At 53.3% G+C, this 26,086-nt stretch overlaps 10 protein-coding genes across 10 annotated transcripts; 5 read left to right on the forward strand and 5 right to left on the reverse strand.

The window, feature by feature from the left end:
- Positions 1–994: 994 nt before the first annotated feature.
- On the forward strand, positions 995–2,099 carry K489DRAFT_178321 (uncharacterized protein). The gene has a single exon (XM_033599438.1). It carries the CDS (start codon positions 1,230–1,232, stop codon positions 1,869–1,871), a length of 642 nt encoding a protein of 213 aa, XP_033461296.1. The 5' UTR covers positions 995–1,229; the 3' UTR covers positions 1,872–2,099.
- A 2,537-nt stretch (positions 2,100–4,636) lies between these two features.
- K489DRAFT_408660 (uncharacterized protein) lies at positions 4,637–4,993 on the forward strand (the record flags this gene model as incomplete). Its single annotated transcript, XM_033607506.1, has 2 exons — positions 4,637–4,663; positions 4,718–4,993. The coding sequence occupies 2 exons, from the start codon at positions 4,637–4,639 to the stop codon at positions 4,991–4,993; spliced, it is 303 nt and encodes a 100-aa protein (XP_033461297.1).
- A 1,299-nt stretch (positions 4,994–6,292) lies between these two features.
- Positions 6,293–9,471, reverse strand: K489DRAFT_378682 (uncharacterized protein). Its single transcript, XM_033604460.1, has one exon. It carries the CDS (start codon positions 9,341–9,343, stop codon positions 6,569–6,571), a length of 2,775 nt encoding a protein of 924 aa, XP_033461298.1. The 5' UTR covers positions 9,344–9,471; the 3' UTR covers positions 6,293–6,568.
- Positions 9,472–10,368: 897 nt separating this feature from the next.
- Positions 10,369–11,742, reverse strand: K489DRAFT_408662 (uncharacterized protein; the record flags this gene model as incomplete). The annotated part of the gene is made up of 1 exon (XM_033607507.1): positions 10,369–11,742. The coding sequence occupies one exon, from the start codon at positions 11,740–11,742 to the stop codon at positions 10,369–10,371; it is 1,374 nt and encodes a 457-aa protein (XP_033461299.1).
- A 4,074-nt stretch (positions 11,743–15,816) lies between these two features.
- K489DRAFT_316307 (uncharacterized protein) lies at positions 15,817–16,864 on the reverse strand (the record flags this gene model as incomplete). Its single annotated transcript, XM_033601153.1, has 3 exons — positions 15,817–15,871; positions 15,934–16,536; positions 16,620–16,864. The coding sequence occupies 3 exons, from the start codon at positions 16,862–16,864 to the stop codon at positions 15,817–15,819; spliced, it is 903 nt and encodes a 300-aa protein (XP_033461300.1).
- A 430-nt stretch (positions 16,865–17,294) lies between these two features.
- On the reverse strand, positions 17,295–19,250 carry K489DRAFT_387793 (AICARFT/IMPCHase bienzyme; the record flags this gene model as incomplete). The annotated part of the gene is made up of 3 exons (XM_033606357.1): positions 17,295–18,936; positions 19,011–19,137; positions 19,223–19,250. The coding sequence occupies 3 exons, from the start codon at positions 19,248–19,250 to the stop codon at positions 17,295–17,297; spliced, it is 1,797 nt and encodes a 598-aa protein (XP_033461301.1).
- On the forward strand, positions 19,089–19,917 carry K489DRAFT_178385 (uncharacterized protein). The gene has a single exon (XM_033599439.1). The coding sequence runs from the start codon at positions 19,271–19,273 to the stop codon at positions 19,775–19,777; it is 507 nt and encodes a 168-aa protein (XP_033461302.1). The 5' UTR covers positions 19,089–19,270; the 3' UTR covers positions 19,778–19,917.
- A 157-nt stretch (positions 19,918–20,074) lies between these two features.
- K489DRAFT_298053 (uncharacterized protein) lies at positions 20,075–21,181 on the reverse strand (the record flags this gene model as incomplete). The annotated part of the gene is made up of 1 exon (XM_033600348.1): positions 20,075–21,181. A coding segment is annotated over one exon (1,107 nt), but the record flags the coding sequence as incomplete, so codon positions are not given.
- Positions 21,182–22,143: 962 nt separating this feature from the next.
- K489DRAFT_400162 (WD40 repeat-like protein) lies at positions 22,144–23,845 on the forward strand. Its single transcript, XM_033606984.1, has 2 exons — positions 22,144–22,343; positions 22,421–23,845. The coding sequence occupies exons 1-2, from the start codon at positions 22,214–22,216 to the stop codon at positions 23,719–23,721; spliced, it is 1,431 nt and encodes a 476-aa protein (XP_033461304.1). The 5' UTR covers positions 22,144–22,213; the 3' UTR covers positions 23,722–23,845.
- A 7-nt stretch (positions 23,846–23,852) lies between these two features.
- K489DRAFT_178469 (uncharacterized protein) lies at positions 23,853–25,162 on the forward strand. Its single transcript, XM_033599440.1, has one exon. It carries the CDS (start codon positions 24,212–24,214, stop codon positions 25,052–25,054), a length of 843 nt encoding a protein of 280 aa, XP_033461305.1. The 5' UTR covers positions 23,853–24,211; the 3' UTR covers positions 25,055–25,162.
- The last annotated feature ends 924 nt before the right edge of the window (positions 25,163–26,086 follow it).

A 26,086-nucleotide genomic window follows, 5' to 3' on the forward strand; every position in this document is an offset into this window, starting at 1 on the left:
TAGTCTCATGTACTCAAGTGGATCGAGGGCGATATTGAGAGTATCCACGGCCGTCCACTCGCCCATCGTTCCGGTTCTCTTGGATGCATGCATCTTCGAGTCGTCTGGTCTAGCTGCATGTACATGCCTCGATTCGTCATCCTGTTCCTGCCAGATGTCGCAGTTCCAATGTGAAATACGTGACGATGTGTTGTTCGATGTTGTCATGTCACGAACACTGTCCATGCATTGCCCCAAGGAAGAGTGACTAGCTCTAGTGCGAAATCTGGGGTCCACCCATGAACTGGTCCGCACGCACGCACATGCCGAGCTTCATCCTTCCCGGCCCGCGTTCCTCAGCACAGACTACACGGAAGTAAACTTCGATGATGCCGCAGTACCTCACCAACCCCATCCCACCATCAAAGTGTCCTCCGTTGGGACCTCAGCCCTTAGCCGATCATCAGAATCCAGCAGTCGAAATGTTGGAGCTCGCTAATGCCAACCTATCGACTGCGCCTGATCGTTCGAGAGTTGGTGTTCTGCAAGACGCTGCTTCCGACACTCGAGGTCAGGAAGAGAAGACGATCCGATTCAACGTGTATCAATGCTCAATCCGAGGAGACATGAGCTACTTCAGTCCTGTGATTCAGCGATGTAGTTTCAACGCGTCATAATCTGCTATTCCGTCGAATCGGGCATAAAGTTACGCACCCCTTCGAGTCTCACCGGCGATATATGCTTCCTTTGCTGTTTCCGTACTTCTCAAGCATTCATTGATTCGTCTCTCCTCAGCCTGGTACTTACTCGGTTCTCACTCAAACTCCAAAATGGCAGGTCTTCTTGGTGGACTTGGTGGCGGCGGTGGTCCTTTGGGTGCCGTCGGAGGCCTCACGGGAGGACTGACTGGTGGTGGTGGTCCGCTCGGCGCTGCTGGAGGTCTCACTGGTGGTCTCACTGGCGATGGGGGCCCTCTGGGAGCTGTCGGCGGTTTGACCGGCGGACTTACTGGTGGCGGCGGTCCTTTGGGCGCCGTTGGGGGCCTCACTGGTGGTCTGACTGGCGATGGGGGCCCTCTGGGAGCCCTCGGTGGTTTGACCGGCGGTCTGACCGGCGAAGGGGGCCCTCTGGGTGCCATTACTGGCCTGACAGGAGGGCTTCTCGGCGGCGGTGAAGGCCTTAACCTGATCGGCCTTGTCGGTATTGGTATGTTGTGAGCTTCGAGAGAACATTATCTATGCGAGACTAATATGAGGGTAGGCTCCGACGATCCGGCCTTGCTCGACCTCAATCCCGCACAGAAGAAGGCGGTAAAGGCGCAGAAAGCTGCTCAAGCGAAGCAAAATGAACAGAAGCGTCAGGCAGCTCTGAAGCAGCTCCAAGATCAGGTCAACGCCCAGGGCGGACGTGCCAGCCCGCAGCAGCAAGCTGCCGCCAAACAGCTTCAAGAATCTCAATTCTTGGAGAACCACGAAATGCAAAAGCTGGACCATGTCCTAGGACCAACAGATCCCTACGCGCTGCAACAAGCATTGGCCCAGCCTTCTTCTGGAGGAAACTATTCCACACAGCAGCAGTCAGGCCGCCTTCCTCCAGGAACCTACCAAGCTTACATTGTAGACCCCCAAACACGACAACCAACCCATCTGGTGACATTCCAGCCGATCGATTCGTCGAGCTCAGCGCCCGCCCAAACCGCTGGTGGTTACCCATCTTGGCAAGGTAATAACAACGGATCATCAGGATCCTTCGGATCCGGAGCTACTTCTGGAGGTGCAAACAATGGGCAAGCTCCCGGCGGTGGCAGCGGCGGCGGCGGGGACCTTCTCGGCGGACTCTTAGGGAGCGGCCAAGGTCTGAACGTTGCTGGAATCCTGGCGATTGGTGAGTGAACACTGATTATTCTGCTTATGCGCGGGTCACAGCTGACGCTCGATAGGCTCTGATGAGAAGGCATTGCTGGACTTGAATCCCGCCCAAAAGAAAGAAGACCGTATCAAGCAAGCACAAGAGCTACAAAGACAACAAAAGATTCAAAAGGCTCAGATGCAAGCCTTGCGCGACCAAGTCGCCAAACAGAACGGCCAGGCCACAAGCGCGCAGCAGGAGCAGTACACCGCCGTCCAACGCCGCGAACAGGCTCTCAAGCAAGCAGCTTTCAAGTTGGATGCAGCTGAGCGAGGCACCGGACAAAACACGAGCGCATATTGGTGATCTCCGTGATCTGGTCATCAAACTTTGATCTTCAATATTCGAGAAAGCATCGCTTTTCTCGTTCGCATGAACGATTAACTAGACGTATCAATTGCACGCAGTCCTTGAAAATGCAAATGTTGCTGAGATACCTCAATGTGCCTTGTTCGTGTTGGAACCTATTTTGTTCGAGGTGTCGCGTGTAACGATCGAGCACGTCGCCTTTTCTGTCCCTTTGGCGTCGACAATCAGACCCGTGCCTGTTCGGGAGTATGTATTGGCATAGATCTCGTTGGGTGTACAGTGGGCCTGAGCAGACACACAAGCAACGATTATGCTTGCATACCGCGCACAGCTACACGCATAATCCCAGACCGTTTGACCGGATCGCGGATCGATTCATGCTCGAGTACGGGGGTCATAGTTTGTAATTTCTCGAAGAGGTAGCGACAGCCAGGCTGGACGCGGGCAAGTAAGTGGTTCTCGGTTGAGCAGAGTGCAAAAGTTGACGCCTGCATGGCGCGTTGATAATGCCACTCTATCTTGGCCAGCGCATCCGTGCAACGACCGAACCAAATAATCGATCAAACTCACGTGGGTACAAATTGTGGAGATCGGCATCGGACATATCCGGCGGTGTTTATGAATGCGTAATCGTGACGGCAAAAGTAGCTGCGTGGCAGACCAGTGCTGTCATTGTCTCCACAATCATCATGATACAAGTCTTGAGGCGGAACGCCGGGATGATACCGTCTCAGTATCCGATGAACGGTGATCAAAGTACCTCACGATTCTCGTCTGTGTGGGATTCGGAGCGAATTGCCGAAGCAGTTCGTGCGGAACGGCAGTGTGGAGTACATCCGAGCTTGGTCTAGCGTGGTTGTCCCGAGCTTTCTGTGGATACACCCGATTAGTTGCATGATTCCCACTGCTTCCACTGTCGGGTACGAACTGTGTGCATAAGAGTACCACTTACCTAGGTATTCATAATATACTTGGGCCCCAAAGATGCGATGTTCTCTCACCTTGCTGAGCACTAATAAAATCCACCAATGCAAGGCCACCTGGCTGGACGGCATTGGTATATGCAGCGACCAAGATAATTGTTGATAATGCATCTAAACACCTGAGCCGTGTTGCAGCGAGCCACACCGGCGCTATGAAGATCTGTGTGCTGTCCAAATGCAATTGAGAATGCATGCTGCATACACCATACGGGAATGACGCCTAGAGGCTCTGTGCACTTACACCATAGCACGGATGTTTCATTGTCCACGCCTTCCGGCAATGGATTTGTGATTGCAGGCTCTGTGTATTTGCCTAATACGGATCTATCAAACAGCTCAGTATTCGTGTAATTATCGGGCTTAATTGGTTTCCTTAGTGCAATGCCAGGTACATCTAGGCAATGTACAGATCCTCGACACCAAGAATCCTGTCGACGTGTCGAATACGACGCGGAATACACCTATGGTAGGGCCGTGCCACCTACGACCAGACTCGGCATGATCATGTCGTTTAGCATGATCATTGACATCACAGCTTGCTGCAGAATCATCAGAGGTCTTTGGCGTGTGACAGGATTCGCCATCCCGAGGTCTACGCCGGACGGCATGCGTACGACCCAACGCAGCCGAGGAGTCCCACTGCCATTCAAGATCCTAGCACCTGGACAGGCTATGTTGCATCAGGTGGGAATCCTTCATTGAATGTCAGGATGGATCCGCACAGGACAACGAAGGTAATCTGCAACTGCATCGTCGATACTCGAAGTACCTGGGCGAGTCTAGCAGGATGCTCGAGCTTTCGGAAGCTCAGACAGGTTTCTTCCATTCATCTCAGCCGTATGTTGAGTTGCCCAAATTTTCAAGCTTCTAGTCGTTCTGTTGACCAGACTCAATGGTCACAGCTGGCGAAGACTTGATTGATGACAAGCGGACAGCCCGTTCGTCTGCCCGATGACCAAGCAGACATCACCCAAGCTCCATCGCACCCAAGCTCCTTTGAATGACGCAGCAAGACGCCGCGGCTTCTCGGAGTTCGCTTAGTGATGCACATCGCGGGTCAGCTCTCGCGGTTTGCCGATAGCTACGTCAACAACACAATGCATGCGTAATGCACATGCAGTTCTGAGGGTCGGACTTAGAGTGAATCCCTCTGGCGTATGCAGAAAGCTACGAGAGCTTCTTCGAAACTCGACCTTTGTGTCACTGTGCAGCTCAACGGCATGAAGGACAATCTCGCGGAACAACAGCCACATTCTGAATTTGTTGCAGGCAAGACAGGATGGATCGAGGAGATCACGTTACGCATCGAGTAACCATGATGCAATGAGTGGGGATTCCGGTTGACCAGCAGAAATTCTTATACCAGCAAATCATCACACTTAGTCCTGCCTTTTCCGTACTGCACAATCGCTTCCAAACAGAATTCTAGTCCAACAAAACCTTCAACAAATCTAAACATGGTTTTCTACGCCTACGCAAAGAACGTATGACATTTCCGAGTCTCTCAGAGGCGTATGACAAGCTAATATCGACGACAGAGTAACGACGATTGGTCATGGCGCTATCTGATCATCGCACCTTCCTTCAAGGAGCTAGACGACTGGTACAAGACCGTCCGCACGCGAGTAGCAGACAACGTTCTCGTTCGCGTCTCGGATGACTTCTACGTGTTTGACCGCTCCAAGTTCGATCTCGGCTCGAGCACGAAGCCTGGCAAGGAGGCACCAAACCACATGAACAAGATGATCTTCCAATTGATGAATGACAACGGAGGACGGGGTATCTCAACATTCATCAACTTGGCGGCGGATTAAATCATGCTCTTTGCTGCATCTCGAATCATCTGCATGATTATGGCCCGACGACCTGGTTGTTGCGTGAGAGAGGCCCTATGCCCACGATCGCTGCCAAAGGACAAACAGGAGCGTGTCGTGTCGAGGCATGAATGCCCAACTCAATTGGGACTATTGGCCGAAGAGCAAACCGGCAGGACAGTGCTGCTACGAAAGCTATTCAGACGGTATGGATGCAAGGTGCTTGGTGATTCATGGATAACGAATAACAATTCATATTGCTCAAAATATTTATAGCATGAGCTTTCTTCATAATGGTCGTAGCCAGATGTGGGCACGCAATGCTGCCACCCTCATGTTCTCGCACGTTATAACATACACCAGCTCTTGCAGACTTCAGCATTACACACCGCAATGCACGATCTCTCACACGGACGGGCCCTTCGTGAAATTCCATTCTCATTCCAGAATATTCCCACGGACCTCCAGACAGCGGAGCGGGGCATGTGTTCGTCAAGATATAGTCCTCCTGAGCCATAGCATTGGCACAGAAGGGTGGATGAGACGGGGAGTTGTCTGGCTCCCATGTTGTTCGATCTTCCACAATTGATGAAGTAAGCTTGGCAGGCTATTGAGAGCCAGGAAGCAGGCAAATCGTGGAGCCTACGGAGGTCTCGATGGTTGTCAAATGGCCGGTGACACGAGGAGGGACCACTCCATCGCGTCCGCCGCCGATAGTTTGCATGCTCATTTTGCTATAATGAGAGCACGTGTTCGGCGTGCGCTCTCGGCTGGCCATGCTGCACAAGCAGAGATATGACTGACAACATCATGCGGATGCCGCACGACTGGCGTGCGCAATAGACTCATAGCATGCCCTGGCGAGAAGGCGGAGCCCATGAACTCAAGTCGGCGAGAATGTGCCGATGGAGTAAAGTGAGAAGAAGGTAAGAAGTTAGACGAAATTCTCGCGAGCACAAATTTTGAGGGCGTCGAATCCCGTTGGTGTCGAAGGCAAAAGGACGCGGCCCGAGCCGAACGCGTGGGCCGCTCGTGAGCGACCTGAGATAATTCATTCCTCGTAACTCATGAAATTCTTCTTCCTTCCCTCACACTTTTTCAAGAACGCATAATCAACCGACGGATTCCATATTCTCATGGGCCGGATGGTCATATTGGCGTACGAGAGCGAAGGGCGGGATTTGTTTTCCGTTCAGAGGTGCTTATCTGTAGACGTTCCCGCTGAGCTTTGCCTGTATGGGTGTGGTTGTAGTGGAGAAGGTCAAATACAGTATGCCTTATATACTAGAACTTTGCCGGTCAAGCGATGGAACTGCCATCGTCTCTTTACAGAGTGAGGCCGTAATAGAGAGATGCCATGGCAGGCGATGCACATTGCTTTGGTCAGACGATCTGGTCTACATCGTATTCACCTGGTCTCGAGTCGGATGATGATAGATTCTTGAACGTTATTGAATCCAGCGAGAAGTCCAAGTGATCACGCTGTCTCGTCGTACACCGCAACTGTAAATGTCGCGTCTCTAATACTCACTTGTTTTGTACCCGACAAATGATCAGATCATCAAGATTCATGTCTTACAAGCGTGTGCCCTTGACGAGCAACCACAAAGCTATTGGCACTACGACATTATCGTTCGCTCCCGTGAGCACTGCCTCCATGAAACTTGCGCCACATGCGCAGAAGAATGCCTTGAATAGCGTGACCGTCCAGCCAAACAGCAGTGCATCTGGAGAACCGCCCGTGATGGCACGACCACCATCTTTCCAACCTCCCAGCACAAGCCAAGTCTTGACAGCCATGAGGCCGATGGTGACAGCAGCTGCAAAAGCTGCGCTCCCCTCAAGACTCTTGCCGCCGACCCAGAGCCATTTGTGCCTCCCGTATCTTCGTCCGATCAGACTAGCCGCAGCATCGCCCATGCCAACGCAAATGACGCCTGCGACCATGGCCGTCTCGCGAGTGCCGCTACCAACCTCCCATCCTACCCATGGCAATCCGCCGGTACGAGGCATTGAAGCAAGCGAGAACCATAACGGCACTGCACAGCCGATGAGTAAGAAGATGTGACTGACAACGACTGGACCTCTCAGGTCGCGGCCATCGACGTACGGGGCCACGAAACGACTAATCGCGCTTCCCAGCGGAGGAATCTGACCCGCACGGATAGCTTCGAGAAGCAGAAAGACCGTGAGGACAAGAGAGAGTGCCAGAGCACAATAGCAAGGATCCACAAAGATCGTGGGTGCAAGCATGGCGACCATGACGCCATGGAAGACTTTTCTGCGAGTGTCTACTTCCACGTACGCGGTCAAGCTGAAGACGACCAGGAGGCCTACGAGCAAGACAAATGCCCAGTATCCAAGCAGTAGAAGCCTGACATTCGAAGCGCCGATCACATCGCGGATGGCGTCGATGTCCAGAGGCACAGTTTGAAAGTGTTGGAGTAGACTTGTCCAATCACCCGCTTGTTGTGGTAGGAACGCCCAGGTCTCGATGCCCAGCGTCTCAACAAATGTGCGAACCAACGGTATCTGGCCGAACATATAGCCGAGTGCCCAACCGATCGGTTCCTGTTCTGCGAGTGATCGCCATGTAATGTACGAGCGGACAGGGCCGAGGATGGCGATGAGCACACAAACGTATGTGAAAGTGGCGTAGATCCACTTACGCCTGAAGGCTTGATCTGGTGTCAATTGAAGATACCACTGTGCACGACTGGTCCTGGACTTGGAGCGCCCAGGGCCACCCTTTGGTTCAAAAGTCCCCCTCATGTCGTGCTCAGGGACCGTACTGCTTCTTGGGCGAGTCGGTCGAGTGGATCCTCGGTCTTCCACTGCCGAGTGTGGACCATGCGTGAGTGTATCATAGAGCGGGAAAAGGACGGTGGTGTTGATGCGACGCACGATGGGCTTTGCTGCGAGCTTCATCGAAATCTTTGGCTCGTCTTCATCGGCATCGCTGTCGACCGCACGATCCGATGTTGAGGCACGAAAGGCAGAGGTAGCTCGCTGGATATTGATGAGGTCCGCTACGGAGTCCACGAGAGATCGACGTTCCTCTTTTCCATGCCCTGGCCGCCTCAGCTTCCACTTGGGCACTCTCGCGAGCGTGATGTTCCAGTTCAGTACAGGCCCGCAAAATACAAGGAATATTACGCCACCGATCCAGAGACAAGATTTGAGGACCACAGCCTGGGGGGAGGCCGCAAGCAAAAGAAGGTTGATCAGAGTCGCAGAAAGCAAATGCAGCTCGGATATTAGTAGACTTGTAGTAGTGAGATAATGCAAGGGTGAAAGTAAGGCGTTATGCAAAGGGTATAATGAGACGAGCGTCTCGGTAGAAAGGCCTGTGATGGATCCGCTGATTGATCTTTTAGGGCCAGCGATATAACTTGAGATGATAAGTGGGATGATTGAAATCAGCCAATGAACGGCGTTGATGCCACCGAGACGACTAGAACGTGGAAATAGCCTTTGTGGAAGAGCCGACAAACCCAGGATGATGTTGGGCAGGATCACGGCCGGATTCAAGGGTGCAACTGACAAAGCAACGAGGAGAGGTAATATCGGGGGATAGAGTACCGTGGCTGGATCGAATGATGCAGGCACACGGAAGCGTTGCCATAGCCTCTCTGGCCGCGCATGCTCATCCACAATCGAGAGCTTGATCGGATAGGCCACGATCAAGGCCACGACGATGATGACGTGTGTCAGAATCTCCAGACTCCACTGCCATGCGACTCTTGCGACTCCTCGGCCGCAAAGGACGACCAGCACGATGGCAACCATGAGTGCGACCTCTGACAATCTTCGCAGGAACTCAGCGAGACGGCGGCGACGCAAGACTTCCAGTTCCGCTGCATCCTCAGATTTGGATCTCACATGTACCGCATAGCCTTGCTCTTCAAAATTGTCTGGTAGACGCCTTCCTTCATCGTCGAGCTGAGAAGGGGTGAGCAGTGCATCTTCGTCATCCTCGCCGGTCTTGAGACCCTTCCTTGGCCGAAGTACCGATGGTGGCAGAGCTTTCACAAGGGTGGGTCGCTCATCGTCAGCCTCTGATCCACTTTCAATGCCAGGCCTAGATGGTTGTCGGATCCGATTGTGCCCGTTTGTGTCTGAGATACGACGGTTGGTTGTGCCATTTCGGCGCTTCGAATCATCAGCGTGGCCGTCGGCCTGAGTTAGGTTGTGGCGGTCGCGAATTTCGGTTCCATCTTGCAGAACCTCTTGTCCCTCCAGTAGGTATGGTCGTGGTGTGCGGGAACCTTGTTCGCGCAGCTTGTCGATGTCGGCAGCCAATGCGCCGGCTGTCGTCTCGCCGGGCGACATTTGTTCAGCGTCGGACATGCTGGCGAGCAAACTCCGTCATGCTAGGATTTTGGCACTTCTCAAAGGCAGTCGGTAGGTCAGATAGAAGTTGCATTGTTATAGGACCTGAGAAACTTGTACAGCCAAGCCATGTCGTAGCAGCATTCGTAATGAAATGACGCTTCAAAATATTGTTGAACTCTGGGCAACTGCCCTCTGACGTCGCACTGTGCACGGCCGACTTCGTCGCGTCCCCGCTGACTGTCCTCTTTCCCTCGACAGCAAGCCCACGGCACACATGTTCAAAATGACAAACATCAGACGAGCTCCGTCGTCGAATCAACTGCGTCGCGATTCCCCCCTCTTAGCATTATCGCCTTTACACTGGTGCAAATGTACTTGACTTATTATTCCTCAAAATGACCGTATTGCATTTCTAACTGCGTTTTACGCTCGTAATGTGTCATTTTGACAAGGTTGCGATGAACGAGATTTCTCTCGCCTGCAATCAATGTGGTCGATAACAATTATTATTTACCGTGAATACAGCAGGGCTCGAACAAATGACCTCGCCGATGTCTCTCATCATGAGTCATCATCATTCACATAACATTACTCGTGCCTCTTATTGAGACTGACGAGTTCGAGGTGGGAGGGTACAACATTGGAGTGAAGAAACCAAACACAGTGTCACTCCACTACCACAAAGAAAAAGTAAGAAGTAATTGATACCCCAAGATGTTTTCATATTTGGCAACAACCTATGATAAGACGCCGTAGAGCGCCATGCTAGCTAGGGGCAAAAAGACGCTATGAACGGAGATACAAGAGAAGTGGAAACAAACATTCAAACAACATAAAGAAAAGTTTTGTGCGTGAGAGAGGGTTCAAGTTCATGAGATAGACACGATGGTCAAAGGGGCAAAAAAAAATCAAAAATCCCTGGAGGCCGCCCATGACCATAACGTACGACGAGTTTGAGAGATGAACAGAATGTGGAGATTGCGCGAGAGATCGAGATTTCAACTTTCAAGCGAAAGACAAAGGCGGAGGAGGTGATGTGTTTAGTTCGCATCCTCCATGTCGCGATCCTCCGGGATGGTCGGAGGTAGTGTTGACTGTTGTAGTGGGTGTGATGGTGTTGGTGGTGGGACGATGTGATGAGAGCCGCTAGTAATCGCCTCGATGGCGGCAGCGGCCGCGGACTCGACGGTGTCGTAGACAATGGGTGCTGCAGGAGCGCTCGTAAGCTGCGCGGAAGGCGTAGTGCCAGATTCTTGAGTCTCCTCGGGCTTATTGTCTTCGGTGGTCTCAAGATCGACGGACAAGCGCGAGAGCGAGGAGACGACCGACGAGGATGAGGAGAGTGATGACTCGTCAAGTTCCTCTTCAATCTCCATCTTCTCGTCGCGTTCCTCTTGAGGTTCGACCTTCTCCTGTTTGAGTGGAAGCGGGGGACCGAAGAGTTGCTGTTGCTGTTGGTGTTGCTGTTGTTGTTGCAGCTGTGAAGGAGATCGCTTGCGGTGAGAGAGTGTGGTCCCTATTGACCTGACGCTCTCGACCTCCTCCTCTGCAGACTCCCTGATGACATCGCTTCGTTCGGTACCGCTGTTGGTGGAGCCTGGTCCTCCGAGACGTCTTCGCTTTCCTCGAGGCGCGGGCTCCAAAGGCATGGTGGTCGTCGGTGTGCGGCAGTAGGTTACTGTACGAGTGATGACATGGCGCACACTAACGCGTCCAGGTGTTCCAGAAAGTGCAGCGTCCTGGCGTTCCCGAGGTGAGAAAGAGGTGCTGGCGCTCCATGGCTGGGCACTCAGAGGCGTGCCTGTGTATGATCGTGGGGTGCTCGCATTGTTTCCGGATGCAGAGCGCGGCGCGTTGGGTCGAACAAATGGCGAAGGAGGAATAATGAGGCGCGGCGACTCTGGTCGGTTGTTAAGGCTGTTCTTTCGGATGAGTGGCAGGTTGAAGGTCGTGGTGACTGTGCTAGCGTTCTTATCTGAGCTGGCGGCGCTAGTGGAGTCGGTCGTCGGGATCTCTCGTGGCAGGAAAGGTGAAGAGGTCGGTTTTGATGAAGGGAAAGTGCATGACTTGGGGTTCAATGCTTCGAGGGAGCGCTCAAGGGCGTTCGCGTAGTTCTTCTCGTTGAAGCTGAACCGAGCACTGGTCGCCGATGCGGCAGGACTCATCACCGCGGGCGACATGTTGCGAAGAAAGTCGAGGTAGGCAGATGGTGGAGTGATCGGTGTCTTCAGAGCATCTTCCCGGCGCATGAAACCAGGCGAGGTGGCCATTGGGCTGAGCAACTCTGAGGGGAATGTTCCCGATCCAGGAGTCGTAAGAAACGATGAGTTGCTCGCGCGCTTGTCGTAAGCTGACGAGGCATTCAACGCTGATGAAGCAGACATGACAGGAGCTGTCACGGTGACAGCGGCCATTGGAGCGGTGGTCGAGCGACGTCGTTTGTGCAAGCTAGATACGGCAGGGTGAGGCAGTGGAGACGTGGCAGGAGGAGGTCCAGATGGATGGCTCGTTGGGGATGCCAGCTTGACGGATGTTCACCTCTAATGAAGAGGGGAAAAGAGGAACGAGAGATCGGTGAACGGCAGGACCGGGTATAAGGTGTTGCGGAAGGATTGGAAGGCAGGCCAAGGGCGTAGAAGCTCAGGCAGGTGTAGGTGTTTCAGATGTTGGCGGGAAACTGTTGACCGGCAGCAGCAAAAGTGTTGGTATAGTTGGTCCCGGACGAGACGATCCGAAGTGATAGACGCACGATGCCGACGCACAGCGCAGCAAGCACACGGCAGGAGTTCACGAACAGGAACCAGTCGATTAGGCCAGGCGAGGATATTTTCGAATAAGCTTGGATATTGTTCTTGCGGCGTGAGAGGAAGTGCGTGTGAAGGAGAGGAAAAGAAGAGAGTAGTGTCTATTCTCGGAATAGATGTCAGGCCCGGATGGGGCGCGGGAGGTAGGGATTAGCGGGCGCGTATTCTGATCAGAAGGAGCCGTGGTGAGGTCGCACTCGTGGCCGGGGTGTCCGCGCGAGGAGAGTACTTTTACGTGCAGTAGTGGGTGTTTGCTGCAGCTAAGCCGAGCTGAGGGAGAGTAGGGATGATGATGGTGGTGGTGGCAGTGTTGCAGGAGTAGCTGGTGAGTGCGAAAGTGTGCAAATGTCGTCTGGAGTAATAATCGTGAGAGGTTGTTTCCACACTGCAGGAGACAAAAAAAGAGGTGCCCAGGTGTGTGATGGTGGTGGTGGTGGTGGTGGATTTCCCTGCCAATGAGGCGATGATGACACCGGCGCTTCGGATCAGGCGCTAGATGACGGGCGCCGTTCGTTTCGTGGCTTTCCTGCCTTGCCGCCCGCCGCTTTCCTCTGCACGTGCCGTCCGTCGTTCAGCTTGTGTTGGGTGATGAATGGAATGATATGCGCTGCACAACAACACGATCCTCACAGGATGTACTGTTCTGACGAGATGATACTTGAGAGGTAGTAATGCGACTGCTCTGTTCGTCTCACTTTTTTCTGAGGGAAATCCACAACGGTCAGCTCTCAAATCAGGAGTTTGGGCCAAGGCTGGGGCGGCTTACCTCAGCAGATCGCCCGCAATTGCGGAGGGAGAGCGTACCTTTGTTCGGGTAGCTGGGCTCGCCCGCCAGGTGCCTTTCCCAATCTTTTGTTAGCCCCAACTCTCCCCCTGCTGGGTTGATGTACGAGGAATCACAGAGAGGGCGGCTACTCGTCCAATCAAGTCCACGGGCGCTCTCACCTTTCCCTCTTTCCCTCCCTTTGTCTCCCTCTCTCTCTCCCTTTGCTCGGGACTGTCTAACTGTCGCCCACACAAGATGACCGGTAAAAATAAAATTGTGAAAATGGCCCTTCAATTTCTTTGTTGGCCTGCGGGCTGCTTGCTGCAAGGCTTAGTCGATTTTTCCTTTCTTGGCCGCTGTGATACAGGTCGAAATGCGATATAATGGAGATCTCTCGCACGATAGCAGACAAGATATTTTCGTCGTCGTCGTCCTCAATCGACCCCACAGGAGCGGTAGAAGGAGCAGGAGGATGACGCTGCAACTGAAAATAGCACCCACTCAGGCTTCGTCTCCCTATTGGAACTGTTCCGCGCACACGAGGCAAAGGACAAAGGGTGGGGACGGGGCAATCGGGGATCGGCGTGTCTAGTCCAGCGCTGCCTCGTTCTGACTCGTTACCGTCGCCTTGGTCCGGTCTCGTCAGCCTGGCCGTCTGCCGTTGCCAAAGTCGCGACCCCGATTGGTGGAAGGACGACGGGTGATGGCCCTGATGGGTGGGTGAAGACGTCAACGAGGAGTGCCAGTCGCCTTAGGCCTGCCGAGTGATTCTTCCAATCGGCACGAGAGTACGCTCTCAGTGTGAATGACGGCAAGGACTGTCTGTCACAGTTGTTGCGACTGTACGTATGCGCGTGCGTATGAATGTGCGCGGTTGGTGTTGGTGTCGCTTGGCGTAGTTTCTTGCGTATGAGGGTAGCCTATCGAGAAGCCGTATGCCGTTTCTGTGACCTGTAGATCTCTGTGTCGTTGGTCGCGTGTCGTTGTAGTCGTCGCTCTCTCCGATGAATGTAAGCGTGATGGCGCAATGAGAACAAGACGCAATGGTATAGCAGATCTACTGAACAGAATAGCGATACGGCTACCATGACTTTTATCCCCTTCCTTACAAGCGCCGAAGTCATAAAATCATCAAAGTACTGTGTGTCCAGTGCAATGTTCTTGTGTTCGCGAATTCTGTGCGTAACGCCCACGCGGCGTCAACATGGGTTTGCCCTCGAGGATTTCATTCCCATCGTGTCATTCCACTTGAGCGGACATCACTCCAGATGCGCACCGACAAAGTCAATACGCGCGCGTTCTCTTGAACATCAAACCGCCATCTCTTTCCCAATCATCTCTCAAGTTGCGACGGCACATTGACGCTCTTCAATATTGCACGGAGTGTATACCAGCGTGACGCTGGTTGTGGTACGACCTGGGGTCCTCGTGTCCACTGATGTACGCATCGTCTCTTAATCGTCCGAAACTTCCTGAAGAAGCAGCTCTCCAAATAGATTTTCACCACAAACGCGTGCTTAGAGATCGTTTACTACGGCGGCGTCCTGTCTCCGCCCGTATCGACAGCATTGTCCGTATCCTCTTAGACAGGTACGATGAGATCCAGACGCGCTGTCCCAAAATGACTTCCCGGCGGCACAGAACCTAATCGACCACCATCGTGACATCCCTCAACGATCACATTCAACCCGAAACGACCTTCCCGTTGGATAAATTTCGTGCCACAGAACTCTGCCTACCCGTAGCATACGGCAACGAAAAAGACCCCCATGCGACAGGCAGGTGACCGCCGGCCCTGCAGGTCCCGGCGGCTGCTGGACTATGTTGGTTTCCTTTGGGCACAATAGTCACTCTATTGGCAGCAGGAGGCACAGCATAACACCCCCATGTCTTTTGTTGTTCGCCCGTCCAACACGCCCGCATCGCTGCGCCCTTTTGCTTCGTGCGCATACGGGACGGCCGTATGTGCCATTCCTGTCGTCGTGCACGAGTGAGGTCCCGCAAACAGTTCTATGGGCGTGTGGGTCTACCTTCGGCGCCATACATAATCTCGGTCGGCGGTAAGCTTGCACCAACTTGGAGGTGAAGTATACCCAGACCGATCTACGATGCAAACACTGCTTTATGCACTTCCGTTATCGTCGAACCACGTTTCTCCAGCGAATAGTACGAGAGCTTGTAGAATACCAGTGCAGTCGGCAGCATCCATCCGCCCGACGTCGGCAACATACCGATTCAGATATCTCAAAGATCATGGGCCTTGAAACACCCGTCAATGTTGCAAAGAAGCTTGCGATTTCCCTCATCTATTTATATGATATATTTATGATTAAATATCCTGCAAACAAGAGCCATTGAAATGCGGCATCCAAGCAAACCCCCGATCATCCCTAGTTCTGGCCTTTTTGCGGCGTCGTACATGATGGATGCGCCGCCTGCGCGTTTCGAATTGTCTTGTTGGGGCCGCTCGAGCTATTCAAAGTCTCCCAGATGAATCGTACGGCGCTGTTCTGGAAAAATGCGGCGGACGATTTCTTCGCCCGGATCTATGTAGAGCTTCAATTTCGCCGCGCCATCGTGCAAGATCTGGTCGAATCCAGGCAATGTGGCGTCCCGGAGATGCTTCTGTAACGCCTTGCCGAGGCTTCAGATACGTGACTGTGGCAGATGCGTGTATGGGCTTCTCGGACGCATGGGAATGACTCCAATCGCCCTGAGGGAAACAGACGGATGAAGTTCCGTGCCATCCAGGCTAGAGTCCTCCGATTCCAAAAAGAGGGATGGTGATCGCTACCAAACTACAGTCGTCGGCTCTGAGTCAAGTTGCAGGCGTGTGTCTCGTCTGGTCCCAATGCGCAGGAATCCACGCCTAGACGGAATAGCTGTAGACAAAAGGTTTGTGTTTTCAAGAGAATCAATCACCATTCATCTTTACCAAAAACGTCCTTGTAGCACGCACCCATTTGTGGACAGCTAAACGGCTCGAGGTTAGCGAACTTGCGTCGAAATATTAGAAAGTGGATCGAAGAACTTACTGAACAGGCTCCTGCCCAAAGATGATATGCCACAAGTACTCCATGAGCGTTCCGCTCAGCTGATCGGAGAATTCCGTCTCCATCAGCCACCGATGCATCCGGACATAATCGCTGCGCGGGCGTTGGAGGACCTGCTCCCTGGTGACCGCAAACTGCGCACAGCATGCCGCGGCGATGACTTCGGGCACCTCGGAATCCTCGCCGAAGAAATGCCGCCAGACATCCGGAAGCTTGTTTTCGACGTTCTCCTTGGCGTTTTGAACATCCAGAGTCAGATTGCCGGTGGTTTTCTGCTCGCGCTTGTATTGGAGCTCGTCGGGACAACCGGGGATCCAGTTGCAGCGGAGATTGACGTAGCCTTGGCTGCGGACGTAGTCTAGTTTGAGCGCGTCCAGAACTTTCACGTTGTCGTAGGCGGGCGCATCGTTGTGCCATGCTGCGGGCCAGGTATCGCGATGCGCGTGCAGGAATACGATTATGGAAGGGAGATTATGGTAGTGTTGGATCAAGAAGAGGAGATAGGCATTTGCTTCGCGGCCCTTGTTGAGCGGAGTGTGGAGAGCTGCGGAAGTGTTATCGACGTTGTAGATTGCAGAATGCCAGCTACGAGATTGAAATTGTCAGTCATTGGTCCGATCTTGCTCTTCGGACTCTTGATAATAGTATAATAAAAATTCGAGACTCACCCAGAGAGGTTCTCTGCTACCCATTCCGTATGTTCGCTCTGGGTCCTGGCCATGACAATGACCTTGTCGTCTGGAAGCTTGGCATCTTGAGATTGTTGTATCCTCGACCTCTCAAATGAAAGCGGAGTCTTCGCGTAATAGGAATCCAATAATGTCGCGGTGTTGCCGTGCAACCTATAATTTTGCGCTGAAGGCCACGCTAAAAGTGAGAAGACAAAGAAGCTCGCGATTGCCGCCGCCCACATTCGTCGAGAGCTCGAAAAGGAAATCATGATTGCGCCTCTCCCAATGCACACGATACCAAAGTTCCGTTCAAATGAGAGTATCCAAGGTGGTTTCGCATCATTATCATGGCAAGATACATATTTCGCAATTGTTCTGGCCCAGGCATGGGCCGTTATCGCCAAATCACGTTAATGTGGCGCAGGCGCTTGCAATCGCCTGAGCATCTCAGCGAAATCGGCCAATCACAAGCCGCTCTGAAATCACGATGCGAGTCGCGAGATCTCACTCTCAGTTAATACAATGCCTACCACAACCACTTTTGCAATGGGGCATCACGAGTAGTCGTCAATGCAACGTGACGGCAGGGACTTCATACGTTCTTCGACATAAACTCGACTTTGCCGTATCCTTCATACAATGTTCCCAAAATCTCCCACTGGCTCCCGTCCCTTAGTGGTGGAATAACCGAGTGTGCTGCTCCACGAAAGTGATACCCAACTCAGCCGCGACATCCATACACGCCTGATCATTCTGGCTACCGGTGGGAGCAGCCAAGTACTTGACACCCGAGCGTCCGACACGGAAGACATTGTCAGTGAACGGGAAGAAAGCGTCCGAGCTGACGGCGACTTCGGACAACTTGTCCAACCAGGCGCGACGCTCCTCGGCGGTGAAAGGCGTGGGCACCTCAGCGAAGTTCTGCTCCCAGGCCTCGCGCTCGGGACCCGCGGCCGGGACAATTCCAGAGGTGAGGAGGTCGATGGCGTTGGATTTGTCGGCGCGGCGGGCGCCCTTCTTCCATGAGATGCCGAGGGTGCGCTCGTGGAAGCGCATCCACCAGTTGTCGGTCTTGTCGCCGGCGAGACGTGTGCAGTGGATTCGGGATTGTTGGCCCGCGCCGAGACCGATGACTTGGCCGTTGAGAGCGTAGCATACGCTGTTGGATTGAGTGTACTTGAGAGCGATGGTGGCGACAGTCAAGTCGCGGAGCGCGGACTCGGGGAGAGGTGGCGAATCCTTGGGAACGCGGATTGTGTTGAAAGTGCTCGTGGGGGAGATGGTCGCGTCGTTACGGTGCTGGGTAAGGGACACGCCGTAGAGTGTTCGCACTTCTTGGGTCGGGGGAATGTAGAGCGGGTCCATCTGGAGGATGAGGTACTTGCCACCCTTCTTCTTGCTCAGGATCTCCAGAGCTTCGGGCTTGTAGCCAGGGGCAATAACACCGTCGCTGACCTCCCGGCTAATGATCTTAGCTGTGGGAACATCGACCTCGTGCGAGAGGGCGACCATGTCTCCGAAGCTGGACATGCGGTCGGCGCCACGAGCACGAGCGTAGGCCTGAGCCAGGCCTGACTCCTTCAACCCCTCAATGTCATCGACCATGTAGACCTTGGCCTCAACATCGCTGAGCGGGACACCAATGGCAGCACCAGCAGGTGAGACGTGCTTGAACGATGCCGCTGCCGGGTAGTGAAGTGCAAGGCTCAGCTCGCGAACCAAAGGCCAGGCATTGAGCGCATCCAAAAGGTTGATGTATCCGGGAGCACCGCACAGCACCTTGAAGGGCAGAGGAGCGCCAGAGAAGTAAGCAGAGGCAGGCTTTTGGTGAGGGTTGGCTCCGTAGCGAAGAGCGAGCTGTTGATCACCCTCTCCAGCATACTTCTTGCGGAAGAAGTCTGCAATTGCGGTGTCGTAATCGGCAGTGTGAGTGAATGCCTTCAAAGCGTATTGCTGGCGTTGCTTCTCCGTGACGCCTCCCTTCTCCAGTGATTGGACGAAATCATGGTAGTCCTCCGGATCGCTCAGAATCGTTACGCGGGTGTGGTTCTTGGCAGCGGCACGGATAAGTGTCACTCCACCGATATCAATCTCTTCAACGGCCTCAGGCATGGTGACGTTGATCTTGGCCACGGTGTCTTTGAACGGGTACAAGTTGCAGACGACGTATTCAACCTTGTCGATCTTCTGCTCCGCCAGATCCTTCTCGTCCGACGCCAGGTCACGGGCAAGAATACCAGCGTGTACAGCCGGGTGGAGCGTCTTTACGCGACCAGAGAGCATCTCTGGTGCTTTGGTGATGGCAGACACATCTCTGAGATCCGATGTCAGTCTCGGGATGTTTTACGCGCGCACCCTCACAAGTGTATCGTGTTGCTTCTTGCTTACTCTACAGGGAAGCCGGCCTCGCGAATGAGCTTTGCGGTTCCTCCCGATGCCAACAGGCGAATGTTCTGCTTGACGAGGCCTTTCGCCAGGTCAAGAAGGCCGGTCTTGTCGTAAACCGACAAGATGGCTTTTCCGTCGTTGTTAGCAGCCGCATTGGTATCATTCGGAATGACGAAAATCGAAGCGGGGACATTTCGTTGCGCGTCACTCACCAATTTTCTGGGGTTGTTCGGAAGCCATTTTGAGAATGTGCTTTGTTGATGTTGTTGTTCTCCTCAATCACAACTACGATCGGGAGTCAGAGGAAAATAAATGGAGCTAGGCTAAGCCATTCAATTATCGTCTATAGAGGTATGGTCCAGGAATTTTTTTCTCTTCGCCTAGACAACCGACCACCACTGAGAATAGCTTCTTTTTCGAGTTTGGGCCGGTCTCGGTGCAGCGCGCCGAGGGCAGACCCTTGCCCGCAATCGCATCCTGAAGACATTCACGTCTGTAAATTCATCTCGCTATTACGAGTCTCTACGACTCGTCTGGGAATCGGGATGCTACACGGGACGCGCCTTGTCCAGGACTCGACGACCTTTCTCAACAGTGATAGTACAATGCTGGGCTTTGCACGCCTTCTGTCCTTCAAGGACCATCGAAAGAACAAAACCAATCCCCGAACCGCGTTCGGCAACCCCTCCAAGACTACGTCACTGTTGAGTTCAGGGCTCACACCCCGCGTTGCCCTTATTAAACGGAGCGGTTTGGGCAGCCCTTGATAATACTGTCCAAGTGCCTGAGCACCTGCGACCCCTCAGGTAAGAGGCACTAGGGTTGTACTTCACGATCAACGGCGCACACACGCCGGCGAGTAGTAATGATCCACGGATGACAGTCCACCTGACGACCAGTCAAGTCGGAGAATGCGAGGGGCAGATTCAATTAGGTATCACGAGCAATGGTCGAGGAGTCATCGTTTTGCTGTCGCTGGAATGCTGTACATTGCGATTTTAAAGGACGCTTTTTTCTATGAGGCTGACTCGGCCAATGCCCAGCTTTTAATTTTGTCGAGGGGTCAATTGTCGACCAATATTACCAAAGCAAACCGAGCTCACAAAGAGCACACTTGCTATCCATGTCCAAACACCGACAGTCTCTGAGCTGAAGATTCCCAACACCAGCTCGGTGGGTGGCACCACTGGTGAGCCTGTGGTGTTGCGTGCCAAATCGCTGGCTGCGGATGCCAGTGAGCTTGATACATGGATCAGCGCAGGATTGAGAGCGATGAGAGCTGTGGTGCCGACGATGGCGATCGCGCTCGGTAGGACGAGGCCCGAAAATGAGCGATCAATGATATACCAGAGCGCTGGATTTGCCAACGCAAGTGTGAGGGAAAGCTGCAGACTTGACTCCCAGGGCAATTTGCGGATGGCGAAAGAGATGCCGACGAACATTCCGACCGCACGGACAATCTCGTTCCAGCCACGTGGCATCTTGCTCCGTCGCGCATCCTCACGTTGTCTTTCCTCAGCGGTGGAACCCTGGGTGCTACGCCCCTCCTCTTCGGTGGTTGGTGTCAACAAGCGATCAAGCCATGGCAATGCCTCGCCGAGAACGAGCCCGGCGATGGCCCAAGAACCGAGATACTGCCATGACAACCGATTGATTTCGAGTTTGACGGGTGCGATGTGCTGTCGATCGTGTAGGTGGCTGACCAGCAGCCCGTATAGGACACCCGTTGCCAACAAGACAACTCCTTTGATCAGCAGCGGCACGATCTGCGCGGATAGCGATTGCTTCTTTGGCTTGGGCTGTGGTGGTCGAGGCTGGTGGGTCTTTTTGAAGCTGCCGTTGTTCAATGCGGAAGCGATATCCGCTGCTCGATGATTGCGTGTAAAATCGAAAGAGCCATTCCGGCCCTCCACGGCGGGCGTTTGGGCGCCGGACCCATAAGGGGTGTTCTCATCAGTAGGCTGATAGATTCCGAAAAGCGTGGAGCTGGTCAGGTTGAGAATGCTGCGGGTCCGCGCTGGTGTTGTAGACCCACTGACCGTCTTCTTGCTGGTATCGAGCTTGCCGGGGAAAGCGCTCGAGTCTGTCGAGGGAGATGAGGGAGTAGAGGGAGAGGTTGGAACTTCGGACGGCAGTTCAAAGGGACGCCTAGGCTGTGGCCGATGTATGTGCACATCCTCATCGCGTGTTTCGGACATAGCGAGGTTGGAAGCCAAAAAATGGGCGGTGCAGGATGATGAAAAGAAACGCGAGTCGGGCTTGATGGGTGCAAAGTTCGCGGTGATCAGGGAAATCCAGGGACCAATTGATGAGCCGGCGTGGTGATGAGTTCTGCACCCGTTTTTTCGCGGAGTGCCGAACTGAAGGTCGAAAGAGAGCTGGACAATGCAGCAGTGAAAGCAGCAACGATAAGAAAACCAGACTGATCAGACGATACGATTGAAGATGGTGCTGGCCGGTACTGGTACGGATGATGATGATGGTGAGTTAAGAGATGTCATGTGAGATGGAGGAGAAAGAGCCACAATTTTGCACGCGTTGCATCACACTGCATACGAAGAGCCGTGAATTTGTTGCACTAATTCCACTGTCCGAGCATGTGAAAAAAGGTACCCGTGGACAGCACACAGCACATGCCCTTTCTCTTTGTTGCTCTGGAGCCCCCCGGCCGAGGCGTCGCTTAGACCCCAGCCCGTCCGAGAAACTTTTTCAGGGTTTCTGGGGTAAGCACTGCCAATCCTACAGTATCACAGCATCCAGTCCACATTGGCCAGAGCAACAGGTAGCCCCTCGGGTTCCTCATTGAGATTTCGAGTTTCTCGCATCATATCCTGCTTGCGGGGTTTGAGCGACCTGACTACAGCATGACTCCATTCCGACTGCCATATTTCGTACGCTGGAGCGGGAAACTTCCAAGGTTGGAAGCGAACTCTCTGTGTCCGCGTGATGCAGTCGGTGTATGCCTAGTACGAGCCCTGGAGTGAAACCCGCCAAACGGAGCGGCACGTCAACGGTTCGGCACGCGCTCATCAGTGATCAGCTCACAATGAGCCATGCCTCATTGGGCCGCGTCCAGCTTGAAAAAAGTTGAACAGGCTTCTTGACAAGAAAAGTGTTGATGTAGAACTGAATGATTGTGAACAACATTGGCGTTTCGTTTGATCTATAACCCTGGCTTCTGCGACATTGTCTTGAGGGTCATAATGGCAATGGAAATTGACACTGCGACTGTCGCTGTTGCGGCGCGTCCGTCACAAGTTCGTGTGCAGCTAAAGTCCAGAAGCAGTGATATCCAGTTACCGCAGGAGACTGGACCGATCCTTGTATCGACGGGTGAGAACACATGCAATCGGCGTCATTCTAAGACCCGACATAGCGGCGCCAACGACATCTGCTAATAAACTATTCAGAGTTGCGCCGATATCAACTTTCCACACTCGTCAACCGATTGCTCGAAACAGAGGCCCCGATTCCATTAGAATTCCTCATCAATGGCCAGTTTCTGCGGACATCTCTAGACGATTTCTTAACGCAGAATGGAGTCAGCGCCGAGACAACACTCCAAGTCGAGTACATCAAGGCCCTTATTCCTCCACAGCACGTCACTAGCTATCAGCAGGATGATTGGGTTTCGTCCGTTGATGTCCTCTCTCCGTCATCTGTACATGCTTCATGGACCAGCAGCAAGGATGCCGGATCGATACAGAATCGAATTCTCTCAGGCTCTTATGATGGCATCTTGCGAGTGTGGAATATGAGCGACGAGGTCATCGCCACAGGCCAGGGTCATAGTGCTTCCGTCAAGAGTGCCAAATTTATCACGCCGACTCAGGTCGTGAGCTCAGGTGTAGATCGTACTTTACGTCTTTGGAAATTCGCAGACGCTACCACAGGCCAAGGTACTCTGACACCCACACTCGAGCTCTTCGGTCACAAGGCATCTGTGGACAATCTGGCTGTCCACGCGCCGACCTCACGAATCCTTTCCGCGTCCGCAGACTGTCGTATCGGTCTTTGGAGTACGAAGAAAGCAGACGCTCCCGCCGCGCCTGAGTCTCTCCTTCCGAATGCCAATAAGCGACGCAAGCTCTCTGGACCCAACACTTCTACCGCACAACGCGGCGCGCTGTCGTTCCTCGAAGGGCACCAACAAGCCGTCGGCGATGTCTGTTTCGATGCCCGAGATCCAAGCGTAGCATACAGTGCGTCTCATGACCATGCGGTGAAGACCTGGGATCTGACCACGAGCAAATGCGTCGACACGCGGACAACGGCACAAAGTCTTCTCGCCATCTGCCATCTACCAGCCCATACACTACTCGCCACAGGAGGTGCGCTGCGATACATATCCCTCGTTGATCCACGAGCAGCGGCCACGACCGTCAGCGCCATGACGCTCCGGGGACACACAAACACCGTGACGGCATTGGCACGCGACCCCGACTCCGAGCATCAATTCGTCTCCGCAAGCAATGATGGTACATGTCGAATTTGGGACATTCGTTCAGCACGGACAGAGGCCGGTGCAGAGAAGGTTGGAGATTCCGTATTCATCATCGACCGATTCAAGCCTGCGGCAGGAAGCAGTCAAACAAAGGCCCTCCAGGGTGATGAAGATCGGATATTCTCGGTGTGCTGGGACCGCGAGGTGGGCATTGTCAGTGGCGGGAGGGACAAAGAGATTCAGATCCACAAGGGAGCCTCGTCATAAGCACTGCGAGTAACTAGGTATCAATGTGGATGATTAGATCACAATATCGTCGCAAGGTTACAATCCTTCCCAGGGCCGTAAAAGTCTTTTCCAGTCAATGTTCAAAAAGCATCCATGTACCGCGAAACCTTGACAATCACCAACGTAATTCACAGTTTGCACGGAAAGATGGATCAACCCGTTCGCAGGGTTCCTGCGTGGACTGCACGGAGCTTGTCGAACGTCGACCGTTATTCCGACGCTACAGAGCTGTTAGACTCGAGAGACAGACATCATTGTAGCAGAAGCAGATGCTACATTTGATCGCATGTACGATTAACTTGTGGTTTGGAAGAGACTTGTCTTTTAGCTAGCATTATCTTCGCGTTCTTTCTCGACGCGCGACAATTATGCCGGCAGATCTCCGTGTTCACTGTAAGAACGATTGGCATCGACACAAGAAGCCCTGAAGTCGCGTCTCGAGACGCGTCCGAGGTCCCTACCTGCCGAAATGTCATCGTGCTCAATTCCGAATACATCACCTTTCCCAGTGCTCTCAACCTCTGAGGGTCCATTCCCTTCTTTAAATCCTCTGCCGCAAAGGAATCATCAGCAATGGGCACCACGACGTGTACGACCCCCGCTCAGAGCGCTTGCGATGAGACCTCGAGAGCTTGCGATAAGTCCGGATGAGCTAAGTCCTCATGCTGCCACAATGCTACTACTTCAACAAGCCGATCTACAAGCTACAAGCGCGAATCAGATCCCCTCTCCTCGATCGTCCACGAGGAAGCGACGTGCCATTCAGCCGCGAGCTGTCCACCCACCGGCACAATTGACATGGGTCTCGCCTACAGTCTCTGCCAACCGTCAGGCTTCTCAGACAGATCCGAAAGCGCAAGATTGGAAATTCGTCACAAAGGCGCCAAAAGGCAAGAGCTGCAAGACTGCCACGATCTTCCTGCCTCGACACGCCGGCCTAGAAGCTCCAAGCTCAAACCCTAATCGGATCCGATCTACTCGATTGTCTTCGAGAAGACGATGCACTGTCGAATCACAGGCTGGCCAACCACAATTGACGTGGGCCTCGCCCTGGGTCTTAGATCGCCGCCAGGCTGCTGTCGAGCCGCAGGCTGTCCAGCCACAGATGACATGGATTCCCTCTGCTGATAAGTCCTTGTGTAGGCGACACGCTGTCGAGCCGCAGATTGTCCAACCACAGTTGACACGAGCATCGCACACGATTTCCAATCACCATCGAGCTCCTCAGACATATCCAAAAGCACTCGCGCAGAAGTTTAGAACAATAGCGCCAAAGGCCCTGAGCTGCAAATCAGGCAATGTTCAGGCATGAGCCCAACGGTGGAGCGCAACCTTTGAGGCCTACCACGACCTGGACTCATCATTCCTAATTCCGAGTGTACAAACCATATAGATTCAGATGAAGGATTGGCATCGAAGGATTTAGTCACCATAATCGCCCATGGGGAAATCCTGCGTGGACTGCACGTGTCGATCATCGACGCTTGTCCTGACGCTACAGAGCTGCAAGATATGCAATAGTCATGCGTTAGCTCAGCAGTAGAGCTTGAAGCTTCAGGCCTACCACGACCGGAGGACGCTTCTTACTGTACAAGTGCGACACATTCCACGGCCTCTTCGACTTACTGCTTGCTCTAGGGAAAACTCCGTCATCATTCGCATCATCGGTCTGCCTTACCTCTCCCGGCTCTGCCGATGAAAGAGCTTTTGGTCCAGCGTTTCTGTGTGCATTTCTGGAAAACGCTGACTTCAAGATCGTCATCGTGCGGCATCGAGGATCTAGTGGTTCTCGTGTCGTTATGATGATGAGATCCGTCTTTTTAGTTTGTAGCAGCCAATGACCGATAGTGATAATGTCACTGATGATCAGATGCCAAGATCCTCCAACACTGAATCTGAGGATACGGAGGTGCTTCCCACGACTACCATGTAGTCCAGGCATCATACGAGCGAGTGATTGGTCCAGATACATAGACTCGAGGTATCACCCATTTGTAATATAAAAGACTATGTCCTCTGGGTGAACGATGATATCTGAGCGCACTACCAAATACCGTCTTACCTCAAATCGATCATTCCATTCGTTTCTTCTCGAAATTCAATCAGACATTCAGTCACCATGCGTACCACTATCATCATCATCAGTGCTCTCCTCTCTGCTGTCACTCTGGCGGCCCCGCTACCAACACGATCTGGATCTGCGCTTCGTGCTCGCCAGTCTGGATCTTCGAATGGTGCCGGGTCAACCTCGACTTCGACCACGAACGGCGGCTTGTTGAGCCTGGGACTTGTTGGCGGTATGCTTCACCACAAGGCTCCTCCCTGAACGGCCGCTTTGACAGAA

This window comes from Dissoconium aciculare, assembly GCF_010015565.1.
Source record: "Dissoconium aciculare CBS 342.82 unplaced genomic scaffold K489scaffold_4, whole genome shotgun sequence".
Taxonomy (NCBI): domain Eukaryota; kingdom Fungi; phylum Ascomycota; class Dothideomycetes; order Mycosphaerellales; family Dissoconiaceae; genus Dissoconium; species Dissoconium aciculare.